Genomic DNA, 27,247 nt, shown 5'->3' with positions numbered 1-27,247 from the left:
GAGACCAGAAGTAATTTTTAAAACTTTTTTTTTTTTTGTTGTTTTGAGCTGATAGCTTATATTATTTTAAAATGAATGTGGTTAAAAAGACTTTTTTTTAATAAATAATATCTATGTATTGCATGTAATAAATATATTTTTTTATGGTAAAACCAAAGTAGCGTTTGTATAATCTGCATTATACAAATTCCTAAATTTTTTGAAACGGGAACAGCAAAATAAGTAGAACTAAATAAGTCAATAAAAATGAATTAAAGGAAAATGTGGGTGAATTTTTCTATGGTTTTACGCGCGAATATTCCAGTAAGTTATTCGCTTTGATTATTTATTCGCTTCAGGAACAATAATAATCATATTATCCTTTATTATTACTGAACAATTTTTAGGTTTCAATAAATTTAGGCTTAGGTTTCTAATTTATTTTTAGGTTTATTAAATTGTTGCGGCCAGTATTTTGGTTCGTGCAATAAAAAGGCAGTAATGTCCAAATATAAAATTTTAGAAAGAGTTGTAAACTAATGTAATACTATAAATTAAATCAGAATTGTAGTTATTTGTTATATATTGTATATATATATATATTATATATATATATATATGTATATATATATATTGATATATATATATATATCAATATATATATATATATATATTTTATATCAAAAACACTTAAGAATAAAAACTAATATAAATGGTCATATTTTTCTTAAATTTTAAAATAATTTATATAAAATGATAATTAAAAACATTTACCTCATAATATACATAAAAAAGTTTATTTAAAATTCTTTAGGTATCAAGTTAACAAATTCTCATAACCTATATTAAAAATCTTTATGAAATTTGTTCAATCTTTTTTCCAATATGGGATGATATTTTCAACAAACCATGTGTCTTTGAATCTTAAATGATCACCTTCAACTTCCAAGAAAACTAATTTGCCTTCTTCATCCATTCGTTTCAAACCCAATCGATCCTTTGAAATATTAAAAAAATTAGCAAAAATCAAAATACAATATACGATTAATACCAACATATAAATATAAAACCAATTATTTACAAATATTATAAAATTTCACTAAAGAATATATATGTATATTAAATTAAATATTAGAATTACTTCTTTATAGAGAGGACTTTCTTTAAGTGGTTGAATATGTTGTGATTGTCCCGGTGTATAAAATTCAAACCATGATGATTCTTTTGGTTCAACCATAGAATCATTCATAAATTTAACTAAGACAAATCTAAAATTTCAAAATTAATTTCTTTTTTTTTTTAAATTTAAAATTTATTTTTAATGAATTACTTCTCTAATCGTTGTAAATTTAATGCATACGTTGAATTTAATAAATTTTCATTATTTATTTCACCAATAAATGTACTTCCGGCTTTATATTCATCTTCTTTTAATGGATCATGCCAATATGTTGCTTGAACTAATAATTTTTGTACCCATCTATTAAAATTAATTGAAATTTTTAGTTTTATGTTTATAATTTTATAACTTTATACTTGTATACTTTTATACTTGTAATTCATATAATAATTTTTCTTACTTTGCATAAGCCGTTTTGCTCAATAATTTTCGAATAGTCTAAAAAATCAAGAAAAACACTTTTGAAATTTTGCTAATGATGAAAAATTTTACATGACGTGATTTAATTATATAAGATATATTAAATTGAATATTTTTATTTTAACGTAACGTACATCACATGTTTTTGAACTTAAAGATGGGCAATTTGGTAAACCATAGACACCTTGATGTTGACCTCCGACTGATATTAATGTTTTCATTTGTGGGCCAATACATTTTTGTGCAATTCCTCGTCTATAATTATATTCAATATTATAATATAAGAATATTATTTTTTAAAACTTTTACAAAATTTATAAAATAAATATAAATAATAAGCATACAGAAATTGTGCTCCTTGAGAAAATCCTATAGCATGAAAACCATTTTGCAAATTTTCATCAGCATTCAGTTGTTCACAAACATCAGCTAACTAAAGGACACACAAAATTATATATTATAAAATATAAAAGTTTATATAGTACTTTCGCTTAAGAACTGATTGTATATTATGTCCAGCAAAAATTAGATTTCGAACTTTTATTATACATACGTACTTGTTTATCAGGATGAATAAAAAAACCGCTTCGCAAATCATTTACAATATTTCCACCAATTTCTAATGATTTGACGTATACTCCTGGAATATTGTTTTCAATTAATTGCTTTATTCTACCCATACTAAGTGGATTACAACAAGTATCACCTAAAAAACAAAACACACAAAAAAAATGCAATTAATTCACTTTTTTTATAATTTTGAAAAGTTTAAAGGAAATTATTTCTTAAAAACTTTACTATATAATTTTCAATTTTAATTGCTGCTTTATATACTGGTCAATGAAAACGAAACTTTTTTCTATGGATGCTTACAAAAAATACAGTACTCGTATTGATAAAAATTGTTATCATAGCTGAAAGTAATCAAAAACGTACTCTGTATGCATATGTAAATATTGTTTATAAATTTATTATTTATATTTACATCATCGTAAATCTCATTCGAAGAAATTGGCGCTTAAATTTTATTATTTCTCATTAACAAACTATATAAGAGTGAAAATTATATTTAATTTATTGTTAAACCTTGCAATTCTTTCTTATTTAAATGACAAACATTTGTGTAATATATTTAATGTTATTTAATTGTGAATATGTATGTTATGAAAGTGCAAAATTAAAAATTAAATAAATATGAGTGTGCTCATAATAATTATCTGCATGTATTTCAATTTTGAATGGAAAATTCACTTTTTATGCAATATTATACAATTTTATAATATAATTTTTATCTATTAAATTTACCCATTCCATGCCATATTACAACTGGTACTGGTGATTCGGATGTTTTTTCAATAATTTCACAAAATCCATTTGATAAAATTAAAGAAATAATTGCAAAAATTATTTGATTGTATTTAAAAATCATTTTTCTATATAATTAAAATTCTATTTATAAAGAAAAAGAAGAAATTTCCTCATGAAAAATATTATTAAAGTAATTCGGAAAAATTAAGAATTTTTACTCTTAACTACCGAAAATCTCAATGTGAACTAATCAATTATGAAAAATGTTTGAGAGTTTTTAAATACTACACACGATATGAAACGGTATTAATTTTAAAATACAAAAACAATTTATAATAAATTAACATGTATATATATATGTACATAATACATATGCATTTATTTATAATTTTTTTCCGTAAATACACACACTTAACTCAACAAAATTTTACTTAACCTCTTCAATTGAGTGGTCGATACGTTTGATAATTTTTAAATATTTAAGCAAGAGACTTAAAGAAAGAAGACAAAGAGAGTATTTTATCAAATATTATAAGATTTATTCAGTGATGTATCAATGCTATAATTATGAAAATTGAAATCAAATTGAAAAAGTTGTATAAAACAAATTGTACCCACAATTTGTGCAAGTCAGGTTCAAAAATTGTTAAGTGATATAAATTTATCATATATGTACTCATCATTACTTATTTATTTTGTGGGAATAATAAAATCTTTAATATGTAAATCAAGCTTACATAAATCAAAATTTAAAATTCGTCTTTCTCGAAAAAAATTAAATATATACTTAACCCCCTTTATTTTTTAAGATCTTTGGTAATTGAGAATTAGGAAAGACCATTGATAACAGTATTGACAGAGAATTGATGTGGCTTAGTTTCAATATTATCAAATTGGTTTATATTCTTTTTTATTAACATGAATATTAAAGAGCCAAAATATAACCAAACTTTAGAATTTTAATCAACTGTGAGTCGAGTATTTTAATTTCAATTATTTTTTTTTAATTTTTAAACAATAATATATTATATGAATGTTATGCAATATTATATTATAGTAACACTACTACTTATGTACTACTTGCGTACAGGAATTATTTTATATTTTTTTATTCATCAAATACTTAATGCTTACTGATAAAAGTAATTGTTTTTCTCTTTACGTATTATTCAGATTTCATATGTCTGCTAATACTGACATACTCTGTACATATTTACAAAATTAAATAACGATAAATAGAAAGTTTAAATAAGAACCCTAAAGAAAATAAAATTAATGGAAAGCATGACAACAAAAACTTTTTTGATATTTGTTAGCCGAATTCAAAAAGTAGGCATCAAATTACCAAGAAATATGAAAGATAAAGTTAATTAAAGAAGAGAATAAATATTTTCCGGTCTGAAAATTTAAAATTTTTTTACCAAGACTTAAATGTCCTTTTAATTTTATATACCTAAAATTAAATAAATAATTATCAAAAATTAAAGTTACGCCACTGAACATATTTTTTTGTAATTTTGTCTATATGTATTATCTCAAAAATGAGTTCTTTGTCATCATGAATGAAATTTGAGTAAATAAATATGATAACAATTTAAGTACTCACCTCGTAGGCTTACCATCACTCAAAAGCTTATTTTGCTTTACATCTAATTCATTTTCTCCATAAAAAATCTTTGTAGTATTATGCATATTTAATGATCGAATATAATGTTTATCTACACTTATATTAAAGACATTATTATGAGAAATGAGAATGTCATACAAAATTTAATTTTAACCCAAGTAGGTTGGTTCAAAAGTTAGGAAAAAGATCAATCATTAAACTTGTTTAACTCAATGTTTAATGGTTCAATGAACCGGTTCAATCATTTGTTTTTATTGTAAATTTTAGAATTACCTTTACATAAAATTAAAAGTTTTCTTTTAATTAATGTAAAATCTTACTCGAAGAATATAAAATTCATAATTCATATGAATGTAGAAAAATAGTACTTATAAACTCACATATATTTAATAATTTATTTCTACTTTTTTGAAAAATTAAAAGTATATGCTTATTCATAATTAAATTTCGTTTATTAGAGTGAAAATTTTGTAATTTTAATAAAAATTTGAAAGAAATTTTTTAATTGGAAAAATAAAATTTTTACATAAAAATAATATAAAAAATAATCAAAATGTGAGCCATTTTAGTTGTAATTCCTAAAATAATGTCGAAATCGGAAAATAATTTTGAAGTTACGTAACATTACAAGTACACAAAAGAATTTTTGCAGAAAATTTAAAATTCAATTAATTTCAATTTCATTAAATTAACATATTAATATCAGAATTTCATTTAGTTGCTTTTAAAAATTATTTCAAAAAATGTTTAAAACTTTTTAGGTAATCTTTGTATTTTGGAAACGAAACAACTTCTTCGATATTAAATTTGACTAAAATATTAATTAATAAAAAAGGTGAGAGGCACTCGTCCAAATTGTTTATTTTCTTTAATTTCTGTTATCATATCATAAAAATGGTTGAAATTCTTTAAGGATTTTTTGCAAATTATTAATATACAAATTTTATAAGATATGATAAGAAGGATTTACTTTGGTTTAGGAATTTCATGATTTAGATTAAGTTGACAAAAATAAAATTTAATTTAATTAAACTCTTCTGAAAACATACATGCATACATATTGCTTAACTTCAGTTTAATCAAACTTATTTTTTATACATTTTATATATTTAAATCTAGAAATCTTGAAAAAATCTGATATAATTATAATCGTACTTTTATGAAATAAAAATGTCATTCAGATTGTTTTGACAGATAACGGTAATAACGATGTGTAGTAATACCGGATTTTACATATCGTATTTATTTTATTTGTACAGGATTTAAAAATAAAATTTATTGTATTCTATAAATAGTTAGCAAAATTAAAGCAAGCACAAAATTAAAGAAAGTAAAATTATGGGTTAAAATTGAAATTATACTCATTTACATATTACATACATAAAAACAAAGTCATAAGAACTTAAAATATACATGATTTTGTGCATAAATTTTATAAGATGTTATATACATAAAGAAAATCAAAATTAAATTTATAAATTTAATTAAAATTAATAAGTTTATATCGACCATAATTTTACATTTAATTTACAATTCTATTCAAAATTTCTATAGCGTAGCTACTGTATTTCTTATATTTACATATATATGTACGCATATTGAAATTATTATGTTATTTGAGGAACCATGGATTAAAAGTCATATTATTGCACTACAACAAAATTTAGCGTTTATTACAACTCATAATCTGAATTGTATACATATAACCGTATACAACTGAACCGTGTTAGTATTACTGCAATTTAAAAATTAGAGTATCATGTACTTCAGAAATTCCTTCAAAATCTTAAGATTTTTAGCAATTTTCAAAATTTCAGAGAATTTATGATGAATAATTGAAATTCTAATTATTATATTATAATTTAAATCTTCTTAAAAATATATTTTAATAAAGTACTTAACTTAATAGCAACTTGTGTTAATAGCGAACTTGATTCCAAATTACATATTTAATATTTCTTAGTAAGTTTGCGGCTCAAAAAAACGATTGATTATATAATGAATATAAAATGTGTTTTAATAGTACAAAAATACTTTTTCAAACACTATAGAGTATTCTTTGATTGTTAACCAAACTCATCTTCCTTTTTAAATTAATTAATAAACTTGATACTTTTTTTAAAAATAAAAGTTACTTACTTCTTGATGCTTCAAAAACATAGTATCTTTGTGATAGATAGTTTCTTTCAATAAACTCTTCTTCGAAATGTTGCAAATAGAAAAACTTACAACCATAATTAGTTATGACATCATAATAAATAAAATAATTCAAGTAAACGTTGTAAGTTTCCTTTGTTGAAACGAAACTATAAATAGATTAAAAGTCTGCGCATTTTGTCGTTTTCCACTTTCATTTATCTAAAGCATATAATTTGGTATTTATATGAAATTTTACACAATTATATACGTATGTATTTCGAAAAATAATTTTGGAGAACAATTGATTCAAATTAGAAACTAAAATATGTATCTCATTAGTTTCGAAAACTTATTAATTTTAATGTGATAAAATTTATATGAGAAACCATTAAATATGCAATCGCTAAGCTTCAAAATAACTGACAAAAATATTTAGTTTTAAATACAATAATTTATATTTTGCAATTAATGTAACATAAGCTGGAAACTGTTACTTTGTAATAAAAAAAAACTTAAAAGTACAATAAGTTAAATTTTATACATATTTTAAGTCAAATTGATTATTTGTGGACTCCGTCAACATTATTTTCAATTTCGTCTGAATGAGGTTTATTTAAATCATCAGGTTTCATTGCAGGGAATAATAAAACTTCTTTAATATTATTAGCATCAGTTAAAAACATAGTAAGACGATCAATTCCCATTCCCCAACCACCTGTTGGAGGTAGACCATACTCCAAAGCTGTACAGAAATTTTCATCTATTAATTGGGCTTCATCATCACCAGCGGCTTTATCATTAGCCTGTTGTTCAAAACGTTCTCTTTGTACAGCTGGATCATTCAATTCTGTATACGCATTACATACTTCTTTTTTCATAATAAATAATTCAAAACGTTCGGTTAAGCCCGGCTCACTGCGATGATATTTTGCCAAAGGACTCATAATTTGAGGATGATCACAAATAAATGTTGGATTAATACAGTTTTCTTCAATGAATTCACCAACCAATTTATCTAATAATCTTGCTGTAGTTTTTGGATGTGGGCACTCAATTTCATATTTTGAGCAAAGTTCTGATAAGAATTCATTAGTAGCTTTACTACTTAATTCGGTATTTGGCGGGAATTTCACATTTAATTTTTCTTCTAAAGTTTTGATCATTGATACTCTCTTAAAGGGTGGCGTAAAGTCTATCTCAACGGGATCTCCTTCTAATCCATCGGGATGGTATTGAATTTTATAAGTTCCATGTATAGCTTTTACCATACCGGAGACCATAGATTCAGTAATTTTGATCAAGTCATTGTAATCTGCGTAAGCCATATAAAATTCACAAGTTGTAAATTCAGGATTATGAGTTAAATCTATGCCTTCATTTCGAAATTGTCTACCGATTTCGTACACTCTAAATTAAAACAAAAATAGTAAAGTCAATTTACAAAAGAATTAAAATAAAATTTACCTATCCAATCCACCAACAATTAACATTTTGTGGTATAATTCTGGTGCTATTCTCATATACAAATCCATATTAAGTTCATTATGATGAGTAATAAATGGTTTGGCTGTAGCGCCACCAGCAATCATGTTCATCATTGGTGTTTCAATTTCTAAAAATCCCATTTTGTCCAAAAATTGCCGTATGTATGAAATAATCTTTAAAAAAATTTATACTGTATCATTATTATCGGATTGCTTTAAAAATATACCTTAGCTCGAATTTGGAAAGTCTGACGAACTTTATTATTTAAAATTAAGTCTAAATACCTCTGACGAAATCGAGTTTCTTTGTCTTTCAGACCAAAATGCAAATGCGGTAACATGTGCAGGCAAGGTGATAATAATTTTACCTGTAAAAGTATAATGTTATTTAATATTATCTTAATTCATATAGTTACATTAGTACTTCTTTAGGGATAACTGATAATTCTCCTTTTTTTGTTTTTCCCGGAACCCCAGAAACACCTATAATGTCACCACGTCGAATTTTCTCTAAATCCGGCTCAAAGTTTTCTTCTTTGCCATATAATTTGGCATTCGCCATAACTTGGAGTTTCACACCTTCACCACGTAAATCGAAGAAGCGTAATTTTGCACCTGATTCACGGATAGCATGCACTCGTCCAGCAACGCTTACTATTTCCTCTAGTTGCTCTCCATCTTTCAAATTGTTATATTTATCTATAAAATGCTCTAGAGAAATGCTCACATGAAATTTATGTGGGTATGGATGGGTTGTTGGATCTTTTTTCAATTCAGCAACAGCAAGTGATCTTAATTTGAAAAACTCATTCGGGGAGATTTCTTCTTCATTTATTTTTTTCTCTTTATTAGCAGTGGGTACTGGTTGAACAGCGACTTTTTCTGCTTTTTCTTTAGCTTTTTGTTCTGCTTTGAGACGACGTTTTAATTCACTGTAAAAATTAAACAGATTTTTATAATAAATTAATGCGGTCCGAATTATATTTCATATTTACATTACAGTTTTGTTCTTTTAGATGGTTGATATAACAACTTTGAATTGCTAAAAAATTTTGTAACTTCCCTACTCTTTAAATTTAAGTAAATACTTCCGAAAATTTTCGACTTATTCAAAATATTTATCATTTTTTTATTTAAAAATTTATTAACAAATGCACTATGCACGTGTTGTTTGACATATGATTATTTCATCAGTTCTCTCATTCTTGCCAATTCAATGATGCATTCAAAATATTGACACGACACTAATTTTTACAATTGCAATATTTGTATTAATTATGCAAATACTTACTTTTTAGATAATTTTTCTTCGGAAACCTCTGCCATTTCTTCAAAACGTTATTTTATATTTAAAATATTACTGAAGCAAATTTTAAAAAAATTCCTTTTAGAAAAATGGTCAACCAACAGTCTGCAAATTATTCTGAAAAAGACAACTGTCACATTTGATTTGAATTAAATTCACATAATTAAGTTGTTTTTGTGTTAGTTGACTAGTAAACGAAATTTCTCTCTAATTTGAGTAAAAAAAGAGAATGGAGTGAAAAAATTAAAATAAGAAGTTGAACTTAGTACTGTCCAAAAAAATGCTGAAGTTTGGATAAAATTCCGTTCATATATTAGAGTGTCCTTAGAGTGTTCTTAATTTTTTATAGTATAGTCTAATTTAGCGGTAGAAATAAAATAAAATTTGACGATTAAATTTGAATTGATCGATATTTTGAAGATTTTTAGTTGTCAATGTTTTCTTTCTTAATGTCATATTTTTGTTTATTAATTATTAGCACCGGCAATAAACCTCTTAGTTAAATAGCCTGGCAGTGAAGAAAGACTCTTTAAAGGGAAAGTAATGTTTTCATTTTGAACTCCAAATAGTTTAAGTAATATTTAATATTTTTTGTACTGCCAGTCTATTTTTGTAATAGGTCTATTGCACCGGCAAAAATGTTATATGTATTTTAGAAAATAAAATTTGGAAAATATTTTTTAGAATGGCTCAAATAAATTCAATGAAACAAATAAGTGCGCGGAACATGGGCTTTCGCGTAAATATTATGAAATGGAGTAACAAAATGGATCTCATTGCAATAGTTAGCAATGATAAAGGTTTAAATATTTATTTTTATGGTGCATAAACTACTTGTTATGTATACTGAAATTTTAGTTTTTTTTTCATTTTACTATCTACATATGTATTTTATTACCAATAGAATACCAAATGATTGTGTTTCTAATATTTTAAGCTGAAGTAATAATTCAACGGCTTAATTGGCAAAAAATTTGTACTTTTTTACCATCGATTGAGAACGTCAATGTTAAAGCTATTTCGTGGCAACCAGATGAAACAATAATCGCAGTTGGTGAATATGCGAAATTCTATGCATGAATTCCAAATATGACGATGATATTTTAATTTTTAGCATATAGTAATGGAAAAGTTGTGCTTTTTGATGTAGAAAAAGACGATGAAATATATAGTTTTGATCTCAATTATGAAATTGAAACATTACATTGGACAAAACCAGTTTCTACTTCAGATTATGCAGATAGTTTTGACTCCAAAAACGATGTATGAAATAATTGCTTAAATATTTTACATCCTTTTATTTTTTAACAAAATATTGAAAATGTTTATTTTTAGTTAAATTATGAAAATTATTTACCGCCTTTGCCAAATTTAAATTCTTTGTCTTCATCAGCGAGGAGAAACACAATAAATTTTTCAAAGGGGTCACCCTCTTTCCTAATAATAAGTTTAGTTACTGGTGAAATTTGTATTTCTGTTTTGGGTGTGCTACCATGTGGTACAATTGATATTAAAAAACACCTACAAACTCCAAACGATTATAAAATATTAGATGTCCAAATGGGATCAACTTTTGATGAAATTATTCTTTTTGTTAAAGACGGTTTACAAATAAAAATACTTGTATTTAAAAACAATGTTTTATCAAAATACATAAAACCATTACTAAATTTAGCAAGAAAACATGGGCATATTTTAGAAACCTTGAGGTAAAAATATCTAATGATTGGTGGATTTGTTTAATTAGTAACTTTTGTACATGTCTATTTTTAAGCTATATAAAGGAAACAATTCAATGTATTGTTGAAGCTTGGGAGACAGTATTATTAGAAATGGACAACAAACTAACAAAGTATGCTAATTCTCAGCCAGAAGGTACAATTTCAGCTGATTTTTTGGAACTTTTAATGTTCGGTGTAGCAACTCCTGAACTAGAAAAATTTCTAACAAGGGATTTAACTGAAAAAGGGCTTAAAAAATTGGGAACTTCTATTGAATTAAGTTATTCAACTATTCAAAATTTAGTTGTAAAACCCTTGCATAGCGCCGCTGTAAAATTATTTTTCCATTTAAATACAATTAAAGGTCTCAGTGAAAACACATATTTTTACAAAGTAATAATCCAATGTTTAGATATTTTTATTTTAATCAATCAATGATATAACAATTTTAGGATTTTCTTACCGTTGATACAACTGAAAAAGCAATTTCTTCAGCTGGTTCGTTTTTGTTAAAAATTCTTGAGTTACAACAAACTATTGATCAATCCGTAACAGATTATAAAATCTTTTGGTGTTGGTTATCAGTAGTTATTGTGAGGTTATTGGACGAGCCTTTACCTGATGATGTTGCAGCCGTAACTCAAGAAGATATTACTTACTTAGCTGAATTTTTAAACAATTTTGATGATTGTATTTTTGAAAAAGGTATTTTTAAAATGCTTGTTAGTATTTTATATTGCGAAGCTTTAATTTTACTATTTTATTGTTAGAAGATGGAACTCAAGTAAGAAGGAAATTCAATTTGGAACGTGTTGGGCAATATTTGGAAGATTCAAAAATTAATTTTCCTCAAAAATGTGATAACTCACAACAATGGAATAAGTTACTGAACGAAAATGAATGCTTACAAAAGTCAAAATATATATTTTCGCATCATGCAGATGCATCATTGATTCAAGAACATAATGCTTTAAAAAAATCAATTCACAACGTATTCATAAAACCAAATGAAAGTGTTGGAGAACTATTTAAATTAAAATCTGAGATAGATTGCAATATCATTGATGTTAGCAATTTTCCTGAAAACTTAATAAAAACAAGTTTTTTTATTAACAAGTTCAATCAATCAGATTTATTAGCAATTTCAGTGAAAGAAAAAGAATTGATATTTATAGAAATGCTGCCACAAGAAAATATATTAAGAGCTATAAATATAGCTCTTTCGTATACAACACGTGTTCCATTTGGAAATAAAAATGTCTTTAATGATATGAATTTAAAAGACTTACAGTTTTATAATGAAACCACTTTATCAATGCTTGTAAAGGATATTTCTGAAGATAATAAGATATCACACTATTTTATTCAATTTCCAATTGATATTATAAAAAGCAAATGTGTTGTTCGAAACATAGACAGCAAAATAAATTTATTTAATGATTTACCACGGGTTCATATTTTGGATATTTTAGACGTAAATTACTTTAAACCCATTGACGGTAATTGCAACGGCATTGCCGTTTCTGGGAGTAGAAAGGTAATTTTTTTTTTTTGATTATATTTTTGAAACATAAGTTTTTTTTTGTAGGTCGCATCTATCTTATCTGATAATTGTAAAAAAGTTCGCATTTATGAAATGGAAATAGAATACGATGATGATGAAGAAGTTGATATGTCAAGTCACAATAACACCCTAATGGATAACAGTAAAGATTCTATAGCATTTAATGAATAATTTTTGTAGAGAAAAAAGATTTAAGTACAAACGAAACTTAAAACAAAAATTTTATTGAGTGCCCACGTATAAAAATATCTAATATTTTAATGAGCAGAAACAATTAATTTATCTTTTCGCATTCATGTATGTTAATATGAATTTTAAGTATTTATGAGACAAAGTTGTTGTAGATTGTGAATTTGTACAACGGTACAATCTACAATCTACAACACACGCTCGAGACCCACCCTCCTGATGAACTCAAGCTACTTGTAAGGCCGGCCCAGAAGACCGTAACTCGGCCATTGTTAGAGCAAAGCCCCCCAGCACCTCCCCCCTTCTATGAGCAAGAGCATTACATTCCCCCAGTAGTATCCTCATTTTCCAGGCCCAGCCGACTGAGGTGTCCCCTAAACCTACAGTGACTCGTCAAAATGCCGGTGAGGACTCTCACCTGATTCTTTCCCATCCCTATAATTTTCTTAAATCGCTTCTGGTCATAATCTCTCAGGAGCTCCTTGGCTTGCCGCAGCCCCGGAAGAATTCTCCAGCGCTCCGACCGTCTTGAAGTTGATTTTGTTACAAAATATATGTAACTCATGTAATTGCATGGGATAACATTTCCTTGTTACACACTTCAAAATAAAATCCACTCCGTGCACAGCTTCAATATAAAATTCTCTTTAGACCGGTGCAACAAATGTATTTTGTCTTGGCTTGAATCTTGCTTTTGGTTTTATTCTGAATAATGAAATAAATAGCAAAAAAAATTATTTGCTATTTATTACGATACATGTTTGGCGATTTTCCTCAATCACAGAAAAAGTTTGATTTTACGATATTAATTTTACATATGTTTACATGTGCTTCAAAATCAACGATTTGATCTGAGTTATAATGAATGTCGTGTACTTTGTCTGACAGCAAATAACAAAAAATTTGACTCCATTCTGTCGGATTTCTTAAGTTAATAATTATAAATTTTATATACATGTACGATAAAATCTCGAACTAAATCTACGATAAAATCTGATGAGTTCACATATCAGGCTGAAATTATATGAGCCTTTACGTCAAAATTATTAAGATTTGCTACAAATTTTAAAATTTTAACCAAAATAAAAATCACCTGGTTGTTGTTTCAAACTTATACAAAAATATATTGTCGCCATTTTAGTTGTGAGACCCCGTTTACATATCAAGCAAAATTTGACAACTATAAAATTGGATGAGAAATCCTGTTTACACATCAAGCATTATTTGATCAAATCTGGTGTCAAATTTAATTCTTTCATCCATATCAAAGTATATACCTTTAAAGCATTTTTTCCTACAAAATTTAAAATACTTTGCAATATGTAATATTGGAAGTAATATTGGTTAATCGATATTCTCCTTTTGAATGAAATCGATACCAAATATCGACTATCGTAAACGTAATTTGCAAATTTGGGAATTATAATATAATCGTGTATCATAATTTCTGCGCGTTCATGATCATTTTATAATTATATGTTTCCAATGTATTTTTTAATATATGAATGCTTTTTACAGGGCTCCTGCATACAATATGGAACGTAATCTTTGGGTTGCAATAGTTTTGTTCTTGATATATGTTGATGTATGTTATGATAAAATTAAGATCTGAAAGATAATATATGTATACATCATACATATACATAATATTTATTATTCCATACAAATATTTAAAGGGTTATACCTCTATATTAAAATTTTAGACCTTTCAGAATCACTTGGAAAATTTTATCTTTATTTTTCGTTTATTTAAGAAGTGGGAAGAACACCGTATGTGACAGATTATAATCGCCTCCATTTTGTGCTTGAAGAAAATGACGTTAAAATTTTGACGTGAAAAAAGCTCTATCGAGCATAATAGAACAAATAAAGTAAATTAGTGAGAAAATATATTGCAAAAAAATCATTTAAAAATTATGGAGTGTATTTTATAAGTTTACTTTAATAACTTATTTAAGGGTAAAAGTTATATTTTGGCACATTAAAAGAAAAATGTCGGTTCAGCAATTTTGTTTGCGATGGAATAATCACCAACCGAATTTTATATCTGTTTGTTCGTCTCTACTACATAATGGAACATTAGTAGATGTTACATTAGCTGCCGAAGGAAAGCAGTTACAAGCTCATAAAATTGTTCTTTCAGCTTGCAGCTCGTATTTTCAAACATTGTTCACTACAAATCCGTGTAAGCATCCAATAGTAATATTAAAAGATGTTCAGTATAACGATCTAAAAACAATGGTTGATTTTATGTACTATGGTGAAGTAAATGTTTCACAAGAACAACTTCCGCATATATTAAAAACAGCAGAAATGTTAAAAATAAAAGGTTTAGCTGAAATGCCTGCAGATGCTGCAACACTAACAAAATCCGATAATAAAGTTGATCACACAGATCAGTTGCAGGGAGGTGGAGGTTTAGGTACTGATTCGTTATGGGGTAACGCTGAATCACAATTTCAACAACAGCAACAGCAGCAGCAGCAGCAACAACAGCAGCAACAGCAGCAACAACAACAGCAACAACAACAGTCACAACATCATTTGCATGGGAATCCACAACAAGGCAATCAAACCCAAAGTCTTCATCAATTAAGAAGAACTCCTTCACCAGGCTCTATATCTTCGCCAGTATCCCGTAAAAAACGTGCAAGGAAAACTTCAAATAATGGGCAGACAGTCGACATAAATAATAAAAATTGTAATATCGATCAGTCAACTAATATAAATTTAAATCAGATAAATCAAATACCGTTTAGTAATAATACGAATGTAACCCAAACTTTACATACAAAGATTGTGAAAGAAATATCTACATCCGATCAACAACAAGAAGCTTCATTAGAAGATATTGATTCTCACCAACACCATATTAAACCAGAAAATGATATAGGAGTACAGCAAACGATGCAGCAAGATATTTCTGGTGCAACGTCACCATCAGATTATGGTACAACAAGGGTTAGCTCTCAGCCGCAATCGGCTCATTCTGGAGTGCAATGGACAGTTGTTGATTCTAGCTATAACCCTAGATTTTCCTTATCGTCATGCCAATCTGGGATGTCATTATCAGGTAATGGAGCTGGAAATGATAATCAAGATAGTGGAAATAATTCAAACAATGATGGAAATGAAAATCATGCTAATGATTCTACAAATCCACAAAAGCCAACGGCAAATAATTCTGTAACAAATAATCAGCAGCAACAAGGCCACATTCAAATTCCCTATCAAGATTCACAATATTCATCTCAAATTATTTCTGTTAACAATTTAGTGGGTGGATATTCTCAACATCAGCAACAACAGCAGCAGCAAACACAACAGCAACAGAATATATCCACTCCAACGTCACCAAATGAATCAACTATGGTACAATCGGTTTATAGCCAAGGGCCGACGCCCACACCGTCTCCAGTATCCCATCAAATTTCTCAATCCAGCTCATCTACTCGAAATGCTACTTCAACAGTGGCTGTTGTTGCGGCCTCAATAGCATCCACCCCCACTGCTAATAATACTTCATTAAACAGTTCAATACAAAATTCGTCAAATTCAAATAATTTTTCAGGAAGTAATGCATCAGGTAATAGCTCTACAGGTGGTAATAATGTATCGATGATAATAGGGACATCAGGAACAAGCGGAGCACAGCAACAACAGCAGCAACAACAGCAGCAACAGCAGCAGCAGCAAGGTACATCATCCTCGGTTGTTAAAAGAAAACGTTCAGTAAATCCACAAGCGGATGAAAATTTTATTAAAGCTTTGGAAGCAGTACGCACCGGTGGTATTGGATTTTGTAAAGCAGCTCGAATATATGGTGTTAACAATCGTACGTTATGGTTAGAATATAAGAAAAGAGGTTATTTAATTAGTCGACCAAGTATAAAAAATCGTATTAAATTAGAGCCAAATATGTCACCGCAGCCACCATCAACACCAACAAATGAAGAAACTAGTATTGAAAATTATGAACATCTAAATCAGTCAGCTTTAAACATACAAGTACCGCCACCATCTGAAACACCAACGCCCATAATGTGTACGCCTCATACACATATGGGGGTTATGAGTTTTTTGGATACGCGACATATTTCTGAATTTCAAACCACTACAGGAATTCATTCAATGTCAAGGCAACGGTACACGGACACTGGTTCAGTAAATGTTAATTCTGGAGCAATGAACTTACAAGGATTAAATTTTAACTCAATGTAGATTATAGTTTTATCAGATAAAATCATTCGTTTACCTTAAGTTTAAAATAACTAAACTAATTTTTTTTAAGTATAACCTCTGTTTATTGATTAATTTGTGTCTTTTATTTTTGTATTGTAAATTTAAGTATAAGGACTTTAATGAATTAAAAACTAAAATTAAACAAAAAAAAATAGAAAAAAAAACGAAAACACATAAAAAAGTTACATACACTAAATAAGTAACGGGAAAGATAAATTACTGTAATAATTTTTAAAAATCCCGATTTTAGAATTCATAAAGTTATAAATCGTGCTTGTATATATATAAATATATATATATATATATGCGCATATATACATATATCATGTATAAAACATTGAAATGAATATTAAAAGAAAAATATTTCAATAAAGAATGTCCCAGAAAATTGTAATTCATTATGTGCGAAAAGGCATTTTATTAATTAATTTGTTTTAGCTTCAGTTTTTCACAAAAAAAATATTAAAAAAAAAATAATTGTAACACTTTATTATTCCTGATTTTTATTTAAAAAAAATTTTGTTTTTAAAAAATTACATAGTATATTTTAAAATATATCAATAGGTTAAAAAGTTTTATATTTTTAATTATTGCTTTTCAATTTCCTTTACTTGGTTGAACACTTTAATTTGTTTTGAACACTTATTTTAAAATTTGATTTGCTTTCTACATGCTAATAATAACATTAAAACATAATTCAAGAAAAATTCGATTTCAGAAGAGTATTGTCCACTTAACAAAAGTCATATATGTATGTACCCGTTCCCCATTTCAACATAAATGGCACGACAAGTTTAAAATAATTATTTTATTTTCAATACCATTTATATTATGATGATTTCATAAACAATTATATATAATTAAAAATATTGACTTATAATTTTTACTAAAACTTTCAATTGTAGTTTTCAATGTTGTCAAAAAAAATGTGAGAAAGAGGAAATTTGTTATTTTGATATAAATTAATGATACACTTAAAACCACAATACTGCCCAAACCCATTTTTAAAAGAAAAATAGCTTTCATTTTTGTGTTATCTTTTTAAAATTAATTTAAATGTATGTTTACGTCCATATACTTTTTATAACACTTTGTCATAGCGTAAAATCCTGTAGGCTGTTTCCATTCCATTGCCAAGCAGTTTCAGTATTTTTACATTTCTATGGTTAACTACATATTTAAACCAGGTTTAATGAAAAATGCTCGGATATGGAAACTGATCTAAATATATTTATATAAGATAACATCCACGAATGAACTCTTAAAAATGAAAAGTTATTTAAGTGCTTGTTAAGTTCATACATATATAAAACAGAATCTGAGTTTTTTTTTCTTAGATCTAAGGTTTTCGTACACGAAATAAAAATATATATGTTATTTTTTGTGTTTAAGGATGAAACATCTTTCAAAGTAATTTCCTGTTTTGATTTGTGATATTGTTTTATACTGTATGATAGAATCCATACTAGAAATTTAATTTAATTAATAATTTATTTTATTTTCAAATATTTTGCTTAAATATTTCAAAAAATTGTGTTAAATCCAATTTTTTTAATTAAACTCTGTTAAGGATAGTTTTTCAAGAAATATAGTACAAATTCGTTGAACAGATTTGAATTGTATTAAACGAGATTAAAAAATTTTAAGTAGCTTACTTTTTTTTAAATAAAAATATTTGTGACATGCTTTTAGTTCAAATCAGAATATTCACATATTACTTTGTATAAATGTTAATCATTATGAGCATATGTTTTCAAATTGTTCTGTAATTTTTAATTTAATAAAGTATCATAAATTAAAGTTTTTTTTGTACATCTATTTTATTTTCTAGCGTATCTTTTACAGCTTAATCTATTTTTTTTTTCTTTATAAAATATAAAAAAAAAGGAAAAACAAATTGTTACAATTTTTATTTTTCAACGCACAGTGTATATTATACACAATAATAAAATAACAAATTGATATATAAGGAAAAAGCAAATATGTATTACTTATATAAGTTAAAAAAAACTGGTTAGCCAATTAAAACTATTTGCTGAAACTGATTAAGTTTTCTTTTTCTGTAACAAATTTTGTATCGAAGAAATCTTTTCAGTTTCAGTTGTTTTCTTTTCAAAAATTTTTTTTTTAACTTAATTTTCTTCAACATAACACTTTTTTCGTCAAATAATAGAAAAAAATTTCGCTAAGCAATGTTAAATATTTTAATTAATTTATTTAAATAAAATCGCTGAAACTATTTTCTCTTTTAACTACAGAATATTAGAATACTCTTATATTTCTTATATTTTTGTCTTTTTAATTTAGTTACTAAAGTAAAATAAAATAGTATCAATATTGCAGTTATTAGTATTTTTCATAAAGAATATACTATGAATAATTATTTTTTATCCTTTCAGCGAATATTTGATTTTGATTAAATGAATTTTTTGATTGTTTAGTTTGTCTTTGATGTCGCATTTCTTTTCGTTTTTCACGAATCAATTTTTTTGTAGTTTCAGTGTCTAGTTCTTCCCAACCCCCATCTTGTGGATTCTCTTCATTCCAATCTTCTAAATCAGCCTGAAATATTTTATATAAAAGTGATTTTTGTTTTTAAATCTACATAAATACTATATGCAATTACTGCTATGGTTACAGGAATATCAAGTTTAGCCTCCAATCTTGAAAAATTGGAATTGTGCTCTTCAGATCTGTTACCCAAATAATAAACTGGCTGTGGTTTAATAGCTGGTGCCATATCCTTTAATTTGGTCATATATAAGTTTAAATTAAAATAATAAAAATTCAATATTTACAGTAAAGAAATCTGGTTCAGGTTCTAAATCTTTTGGCGTTGCTGGTCTTACTAATTTTTGTCTGCAACAATACATAATCATAATAATGAAAAATTTCACAAAAGTTTATTTCACTTACCTATATTGCTCGATGTGTTCTTCGATTGTTCTTGGACTGTCATCCCATGAATTCCAATCCCGTTCAGGCTTAAATTAACATTTTTTAAATTTAAATTGAAATATAATTTTTTATTTTTTTATCACCTGATTATTTTGTTTACTAGGGGAATAATCTGCATTTGTATGTATGATTACGTTGACAGATTCTAAATTTTCGGAACATGATGATTTTCTTCTTCTTGAAAAGCAACACATAGCCCGTTTAAACAAACCCAAAATGAAAAGTAATACCAATTTTATTCTATTTATCATAATACTAACTAACATTTTAATTAAAAGCTTAAAATAATTTTTAAATAACTTCAATATTTTTATTTATTTTTGTTTAGATACCCCGGTCATCAAATCAATACATTTATAAACACAAAATCACAATCATTGAAGACTTATAAAGTTGTCAAACAAATGTAGCCAACCTAAGTAAAAATTCTAATTAATTTTTTTTTCTTGAAGTGTTATTTGATTACATTATCTAAGTGAAATTTGACATCTCAGAAAAATCGTTTCTTTCATAATTCTGTAAAAAGTTCCGTTGTATAGTGAAAAGCTTTCAGCGTTGAACTGACTGTTTTTTCTTAAATTTTCAGAATTTGATTTTAAGAAAAAGAATATACTATTGATTTGATAATGTTAAGTAGTGATCAGAAACTAAAATCAGCTTTTCCAAGCAAAATTTCATGAAATTTCAGGGAAATCATACTAGGCCTCTTTTTGAGTTTTATGTAGGTACATTTTTATAAGTAAGAATAATATTTTGTAACTCTTTTTGTCATAAAATACTCAACTCTCTTCTTTTTGATTCAGTCAATTTAGTTTTTGAAGGTTGCAATATGCAAATGCTTTACTTACACAATACATATATATATACATGTACATGTTTACATTTATATGGTTTACAATTTTACACTATAAATTATTGAAGATAAAGATGTGAAAATTACGTTCAATAGGTGAGTAAGTAATCTTGTTAAAAAAAATCCGAAAACTTGTTAAAATGTTGGAATTCTAACTAATAGAAAATGATTTGATTTGAAAGTGACAAAAAAATTGAGATAAAGATTTTTATGAAATTTCATTAATTACTGTATGTATGCATGTATGTATTTTTCTTCTGATATGTAGACAATATTGAAGAAAAGCTACGAAAAAGATCAGTTTGACCAACAAAATAAAAAGTACATACATAGATTTTTGAAAAGATTTTCTTCTCTAAGATATACAGAAATTAAATCAAAATTTCAACTTCTGAAAAAAAATTAAGCAAAATGATTTCTTTAAATCTTTAGCAGACATGCAATTTTTAGCTTATAGGTATTAAGCAACTAAACTTAAATAAAATTATATTAATATTTGAATTCCAAAAAGCATTTTAAGGCTTTTATAAACTTGAAATGATCATTTTTATCCATTCGTCTTTCTTAGTAAGTTACATCAGGGACAGAGTGCTGCATGTATACAACTTAGCTTTTAGCTCTTCTTTAATTACTATATTTTTATTTACAATTGATTAATAAACTTTCACAACTACATTATTTAGAGAAGTATTTTTTCAATTAGTTAAAGTTATAAAAAATGATTATTATATTGCCTATGAGTGCATTTCATCTATTAATAATTTGATTCTATGACAAACATTTGAGCCTTAATATTATAGTATAATTATTGTAATTTGTAAAAATATAAAATTATTTTAAATTTTAATTATTTAGTTAAAATTCATAAACTATTTTGTTAGTGATTAGAACTTTGGTGATTGAATTTGAAATAGTATACATGGTGTCCCATTTCTTCTTCTCTATATCCATATAAATGTATTTACATATGTATGTAAATAATCGAATATAACGAATACGCTCTAAAATAAACATTTTTCAATTAAAAAATTTTTTTTTTGTTAATTACATATCACAAATTAAATAATAATATTGTTAAAGTTTGGGTAGATACCCCAGTATAATAAAAATGAATCTTTTGTTCTTAACCTTTAAAAAGGGTGACATCTATTGGCCATCTGATATACACTTTGTTTGCTATATACATACAAAAATATATTTATGTCTAAATATTATATTTTATTTATATTATAGTATACTGTATACATATATGCATACATACATACTTACATTATATTTATCCGTTATACCATTTCCGACATATCAAAATAATTAAATGACATTTTTTAAATGAAACACCTGTTATTGGATTTTTGCAAATGTTTAAAATTATAAATGTTATAATTAATCATCTTTCATATTCAAATAAAAAAAGAATGAAAAAAATATATAAAAATCATAAGTCATATAATAATTTTTATCTTTTTATTTTACATAATAATCATCAATTAATGTATACATAAAACAAAAATATATTTTATAGATAATTAAAATTTAAATTGTATTATGAATTTTTTTAATTTATTATGGAATAGAATATTATTATATATTTTACATCAATTCAATTTTAATTAAAATAATTTGTAAATTAAATTATTAATACAAAACTAAATAATGCATTTTTGTGATTATAAATATAAGTACATATGTATGTCGTCTACATAGAATCTACATATGTATACTCGTATGTACATTAATATGTTCGTAAGTATATTTATTCGAATAATTTCCTTTGTATATTTTGCCTACATATTATATTATATATCATCTAATTTATATTTTTAGAATATATAGTTTAACAACAAAATGAATTTTCAATTAAGTTTCAAAAAGATGACCGAATTAGATGATTAATATAAATTAAAGAGCTATTCTGGGTTTATGAACATAATGGTGGGGCTAAATGCACATAATTATTATAACAAATTTAAGTAAAATTTTTAATTTTATTTTTTGCTTTCTTCTATACAAAATTAGGGAATATATTAAATATTTACTGAAATTCTTTTATATAGTTATACAATTATATATATAACAAAAAGAAATTTTAATTTAAACTACATAAACAAAAATTAAATAGGTTTTTCTCTTAATTTTTTTTTTATTTAAAGTTGAAAATTTATTTTTTTGTTTCAAAAATAAGTAGGTATAATATATTATGTAGGTTCACAATGATTACATGATGATTGTATGTGTGATAAAATATTTTTTTTTTCGAAAATTTCATATAGAAAAACATATATAGTTGGACCTAAATCTATTAAAATAAAATATTTTGTTCATTACGGAAACTATGTATAAATTACTTTTCTTAAAATTGTATATACTTAGTATTGTTGTATATATTTAGTATATATATTTAGTATATATGTTAGTATATGTATATGTATATATTTAAAGAATATTAATTATTTAACTAAATTTATCTTTAAATAAGTAACATATATATATGAATATAATTATAATAAATTCGAAATTGAGCTGTGATTAATATTCACTTTATAAATTTGTTATATTCATGTAAATATGCACGAAGAAAAAATTTTTTTTATTAATTTTGGAAAAAAAAACAGTCTTATTCGTACACTTTCAAGTATACTTATGAAATTATTTAGAAATAAATTGTTGAATATTAGATTGGTTGACTAGTTCATTATTATTTATTACAAATAGACCAGGATATTAAGTCACCCTTTCAAAATGAAATTACTAGATATGAATACGTTATGAAATTTGTGAGGTTATTCCTAATATTCATGTATGTGATCAAAATAATTCACTAAAATAAGTTTACTAAAGTAAGTTTTTCTAATACTGAACATAAATGATTTTTTCTCCATAAACTCGTGTGATATTTTTTTTGTATAATTAATTTAATAATTTTTGCAAATTTATTCATAGACTTTTATATTTTTGTATATTGTATTTAACTTTATTAAAATTTATGTATACAAAAATTTATTTATTCACTTTTAAGTATAGGATCATAAATTTTCGTATTATAATCAAAACGTAAAAAAAATTAATTTCAAAATTGATATTAAATAAAAGAAAAAATTTACTTTATACCTAGTACATATGTAATGTTAATTATCGTTGTTTCATATATATATATATATATATATATATTTATATATATATATATATATATATATATATTTATATATTATATTCTCGGTAATATTTGTATTTTAGCAAGCACATACAAAAAGTGCTTTTCTATTCCTATAAATGCATGTACATATGTATATGTACATATATACATATTTCAGAATTTTTATTATTTTAGATTTTAAAACCATTATAGTATAATTATTTCTGTATATGTACATATAGTACCGTTCCTATAAAAAATTATGTTTAAATTGCAAATTTATAATTTTAAAATTATGCAGAAAATATTTAAATTATTTGTTTTTTTTTTTGTGTTCTATATTTAAGAATATATATGCATATTTGAAATTCTAAACCATTTCAGATATTTTACAGTATTTTGTATATAATTGAATAAAAACTTGACCTTTATTTCAAATATTTCAGATTTATTATATTTTTATCTTTCATTTTTAAAATTCAAAGCTATCTACTGAATTAAAATGTGATTATAACTACGAGTATATAGGGATTTCTTATAATTCAGTTCTAACTTAGGTATTAATATAAACTACACGTTCAATAAATCTAACCGGCAAAATCTGCAAAAAAATGTATATTCGAAAATTGTATAATTGTGATTAAAATTCTAAAGAAATTTCTATGTTTTTCAATATAACTATGTATATATATTGCAAAAATATTATAAATTATAAGAAGAGCATATAATCGAAAAATGTTGTACTCGTATACGAGTATTAAAAAAATATTCGTATATGTTGCAAATCTGTGAAAGTAATCTGAAGATTTGTAAGTATTTATATGAAACGACTTTTAAAACTTAATTTAGAACTTTTACCGGATGTCTGAATTATCCACCAAATCCCCTAAATTTTCTCAACTTGTACTTAATTAATTTAATTGGTATAATGATTATGGAGTAATGTCAAAAAATTGAAAAAATCCCTAAATCAGAAATCTTTATTTTTTATTAAAAAAAAGTTTAAGTTTTATGCGAATTTTATGTTTTATATTCGGAAATTAAAGTCCAAAAAAAAAAATTTTTATTAAGTATTATATATTTTTAATACATAATAAAAAACAATCTAATAAGTCATAATATTAAAATGACTTATTAAATCAAATGAATTTAAAAAAAGAATTTGAAAAAAAAAAAAATTTCATTGTGGTGAAAATAAATTTTTAATTAATTTTTTTTCACATTCTAATTAGGTATTTTTAATTAAATATGTACAATATTAATTTTTATATGTATATAATATACGATTTGCTTTCTTAAACTTATATATAAAAGTCAAATATAGAGTGCATATATATACATATATGCCCATGTACGTATATCCATGTATATAATAAAATTAATACCCATACCTACTAATAATTATTCTGGTGTTAGACCATCAGGTACTGCAGGGTTGCCAATATATATATATATACATATATAACATTATTTAAGTTAAATGCAATAAATGATCTGCTCAATAATATATATATGTATATATATATATTATATTTATAAAATTGTGAATGTAATATTGAAATAACATATTTATAATATTAATTTAATTATGCATTTACGGAAGCTTATATATACATATATATATATTGTTATATATATATATATGCATAAACATTAAACAATATACAAATTGTTAAATAAGGAATGAACCTATATTTTTTTTATATATACATATCAATATCTAAATAAATATATTTATGAATTTTATATATACTTATATACAACAAAGAAATATTTGTACGAGTATGTATATAAGATGCGAAAAGAGAAAATAAATTTTCCTCTCGATCTTATTTGCCACGAAACAAGAAAAACAAAACGAAACAAAAGAAGAAAAAAAATATTAAATTTTTTTTTTTTTCTTAAATTTCATATATTGTATAAATGCTTTTATAATATTTTTACATTATTATATTATGTAAAATTGTACATTGCGATTGTTAATGTACATATTGCCGAAAATGTTTATTTATATATACTTATGGACAGGACCGATATCATATCTCACACCTACATAGTATTTCATTAAAAAGAAAGAAAACAAAAAAATGTGAAAATAAAATATAAAAAAAAAAAAAAAAAAAAAATATAAAACTAGACAAAAATAAAAAAAAAAATTTTTTCATTTTCGTTTTTACTCTTTCTTTTCTCTTATTTTTTTTCTTTCATTTTTAAAAACATAAAAATTATTTCATAAAATCTGGGAGTTTATGTTAAAAAAAGACGAAAATTTTTAAAAATCATTTTAATGTATAACATATAAAAATGTATGTGCATATACATTTTATATATTATATAAATTGTTTGTATGTATATATATATGTATGAATGTACTAAGCAACATATTATTTCTTTTTTATTATATCTAAATTGTATGCAAAAAAAAATTCTAAAGAAAATTTCCTTAAATTTCTTTTTTTTTCTCTTAAATGTATATGCATATGTACATTTGTATATTTTTAGTTTCATTTCATATATTGTGAAACATTTTGTAATTTTTTACAGAATGTGTATTCTAAATATTGTTATATATAAGTAACAGTATATATAAGTATAAGTATTATATGGTGTATTCTATAAAAAATAATGAATTCCTCTGGACATTGGAATTGTAGTGATATTTTGTACTCAATTATTATTTATTTCAAATATTTTTAGTGAAACTATATTTATAATCTCATGAAAATTTTACAGTTTTCCTCAGTTAATTGGTCCACGCATTTCACCTTTTCTTGGAAATGAAAAACTGAGACAATTATCTATCACTATTAAATTGTATATATATATATATCTATTATCATTTAATTGCATCGTCTTTAATTAATTGTATAAAAAATTCGTGTAAATATGAACATCGCTTTTTGGTATTAGCTTATAAAAATATATTAAAAATTTTTATCCCCTTCTGACAAGTCAGCATAAATCCCCTTTTATACTGTCAATGTGCTATTAAAAAAATAAAATTGCTTTTGTTTATTATTGTTTTTGCTTCTAAATAATGATTTCATACTTTTTGATGTCATAGACTATCTAGAATGAAACAAGAAACTTTTATTATACTTTTGGCCAAAATATATAAGAGTGATATGCAAAACTTTCAAAGAT

General features: G+C 24.8%; 5 protein-coding genes across 8 annotated transcripts; 2 read left to right on the top strand and 3 right to left on the bottom strand.

Annotated features, from left to right (window-relative positions):
* Positions 1 to 773: 773 nt before the first annotated feature.
* LOC129605494 (palmitoyl-protein thioesterase 1) lies at positions 774 to 3,114 on the bottom strand. Its single transcript, XM_055515279.1, has 8 exons — positions 2,885 to 3,114; positions 2,137 to 2,285; positions 1,924 to 2,012; positions 1,714 to 1,834; positions 1,560 to 1,597; positions 1,310 to 1,459; positions 1,121 to 1,247; positions 774 to 976 (listed from the first exon to the last, which is right to left on the bottom strand). The coding sequence occupies exons 1-8, from the start codon at positions 3,006 to 3,008 to the stop codon at positions 848 to 850; spliced, it is 927 nt and encodes a 308-aa protein (XP_055371254.1). The 5' UTR covers positions 3,009 to 3,114; the 3' UTR covers positions 774 to 847.
* A 3,970-nt stretch (positions 3,115 to 7,084) lies between these two features.
* Positions 7,085 to 9,565, bottom strand: LOC129605361 (lysine--tRNA ligase). 2 transcript variants are annotated; one of them, XM_055515069.1, is made up of 5 exons: positions 9,429 to 9,565; positions 8,562 to 9,069; positions 8,365 to 8,505; positions 8,118 to 8,311; positions 7,085 to 8,060 (listed from the first exon to the last, which is right to left on the bottom strand). In XM_055515069.1, exons 1-5 carry the CDS (start codon positions 9,461 to 9,463, stop codon positions 7,214 to 7,216), a joined length of 1,725 nt encoding a protein of 574 aa, XP_055371044.1. In that variant the 5' UTR covers positions 9,464 to 9,565; the 3' UTR covers positions 7,085 to 7,213. The 2 variants fall into 2 exon arrangements, with proteins under 2 accessions (XP_055371044.1, XP_055371043.1); XM_055515068.1 differs by lacking the exon at positions 9,429 to 9,565 and adding an exon at positions 9,138 to 9,292.
* A 126-nt stretch (positions 9,566 to 9,691) lies between these two features.
* Positions 9,692 to 13,141, top strand: LOC129605407 (anaphase-promoting complex subunit 4). Of its 3 annotated transcripts, none has more exons than XM_055515159.1 (9): positions 9,692 to 9,763; positions 10,128 to 10,243; positions 10,381 to 10,497; positions 10,558 to 10,706; positions 10,779 to 11,152; positions 11,218 to 11,557; positions 11,617 to 11,869; positions 11,935 to 12,701; positions 12,753 to 13,141. In XM_055515159.1, the coding sequence occupies exons 2-9, from the start codon at positions 10,129 to 10,131 to the stop codon at positions 12,897 to 12,899; spliced, it is 2,262 nt and encodes a 753-aa protein (XP_055371134.1). In that variant the 5' UTR covers positions 9,692 to 9,763; position 10,128; the 3' UTR covers positions 12,900 to 13,141. The 3 variants fall into 3 exon arrangements, with proteins under 3 accessions (XP_055371134.1, XP_055371133.1, XP_055371135.1); XM_055515158.1 differs by lacking the exon at positions 9,692 to 9,763 and adding an exon at positions 9,963 to 10,062; XM_055515160.1 differs by lacking the exon at positions 9,692 to 9,763 and having other exon boundaries at positions 9,975 to 10,243; positions 11,938 to 12,701.
* A 1,624-nt stretch (positions 13,142 to 14,765) lies between these two features.
* On the top strand, positions 14,766 to 18,574 carry LOC129605220 (broad-complex core protein isoforms 1/2/3/4/5). Its single transcript, XM_055514838.1, has one exon. It carries the CDS (start codon positions 14,910 to 14,912, stop codon positions 17,136 to 17,138), a length of 2,229 nt encoding a protein of 742 aa, XP_055370813.1. The 5' UTR covers positions 14,766 to 14,909; the 3' UTR covers positions 17,139 to 18,574.
* Positions 18,575 to 19,267: 693 nt separating this feature from the next.
* LOC129605575 (receptor-binding cancer antigen expressed on SiSo cells) lies at positions 19,268 to 20,481 on the bottom strand. The gene is made up of 5 exons (XM_055515420.1): positions 20,201 to 20,481; positions 20,076 to 20,143; positions 19,958 to 20,018; positions 19,786 to 19,902; positions 19,268 to 19,721 (listed from the first exon to the last, which is right to left on the bottom strand). The coding sequence occupies exons 1-5, from the start codon at positions 20,381 to 20,383 to the stop codon at positions 19,530 to 19,532; spliced, it is 621 nt and encodes a 206-aa protein (XP_055371395.1). The 5' UTR covers positions 20,384 to 20,481; the 3' UTR covers positions 19,268 to 19,529.
* Between the last annotated feature and the right edge of the window lie 6,766 nt (positions 20,482 to 27,247).

Source organism: Condylostylus longicornis, unplaced genomic scaffold (genome assembly GCF_029603195.1).
Source record: "Condylostylus longicornis isolate FDR11 unplaced genomic scaffold, ASM2960319v2 ptg000013l, whole genome shotgun sequence".
Lineage (NCBI taxonomy): Eukaryota > Metazoa > Arthropoda > Insecta > Diptera > Dolichopodidae > Condylostylus > Condylostylus longicornis.
This window is presented reverse-complemented; position numbering and strand designations above follow the sequence as displayed.

What these genes read in the sequence shown, in the direction of transcription:
- LOC129605494 (XM_055515279.1), bottom strand. Translation starts at nt 3,008, where the DNA reads ATGATTTTTAAATACAATCAAATAATTTTTGCAATTATTTCTTTAATT. An exon ending in TCTCAAGGAGCACAATTTCT is followed by an intron (nt 1,835 to 1,923) that starts GTATGCTTATTA and finishes ATATAATTATAG; the next exon opens with ACGAGGAATTGCACAAAAAT. An exon ending in AAAGTCCTCTCTATAAAGAA is followed by an intron (nt 977 to 1,120) that starts GTAATTCTAATA and finishes AATATTTCAAAG; the next exon opens with GATCGATTGGGTTTGAAACG.
- LOC129605361 (XM_055515068.1), bottom strand. Translation starts at nt 9,262, where the DNA reads ATGATAAATATTTTGAATAAGTCGAAAATTTTCGGAAGTATTTACTTA. An exon ending in TATCAGTTATCCCTAAAGAA is followed by an intron (nt 8,506 to 8,561) that starts GTACTAATGTAA and finishes ATACTTTTACAG; the next exon opens with GTAAAATTATTATCACCTTG. An exon ending in ATTGTTGGTGGATTGGATAG is followed by an intron (nt 8,061 to 8,117) that starts GTAAATTTTATT and finishes GTTTTAATTTAG; the next exon opens with AGTGTACGAAATCGGTAGAC.
- LOC129605407 (XM_055515159.1), top strand. Translation starts at nt 10,129, where the DNA reads ATGGCTCAAATAAATTCAATGAAACAAATAAGTGCGCGGAACATGGGC. An exon ending in AATAGTTAGCAATGATAAAG is followed by an intron (nt 10,244 to 10,380) that starts GTTTAAATATTT and finishes TAATATTTTAAG; the next exon opens with CTGAAGTAATAATTCAACGG. An exon ending in TGAAACAATAATCGCAGTTG is followed by an intron (nt 10,498 to 10,557) that starts GTGAATATGCGA and finishes TTTAATTTTTAG; the next exon opens with CATATAGTAATGGAAAAGTT.
- LOC129605220 (XM_055514838.1), top strand. Translation starts at nt 14,910, where the DNA reads ATGTCGGTTCAGCAATTTTGTTTGCGATGGAATAATCACCAACCGAAT.
- LOC129605575 (XM_055515420.1), bottom strand. Translation starts at nt 20,383, where the DNA reads ATGTTAGTTAGTATTATGATAAATAGAATAAAATTGGTATTACTTTTC. An exon ending in CTGAACCAGATTTCTTTACT is followed by an intron (nt 19,903 to 19,957) that starts GTAAATATTGAA and finishes ACCAAATTAAAG; the next exon opens with GATATGGCACCAGCTATTAA. An exon ending in ATATTCCTGTAACCATAGCA is followed by an intron (nt 19,722 to 19,785) that starts GTAATTGCATAT and finishes AAAATATTTCAG; the next exon opens with GCTGATTTAGAAGATTGGAA.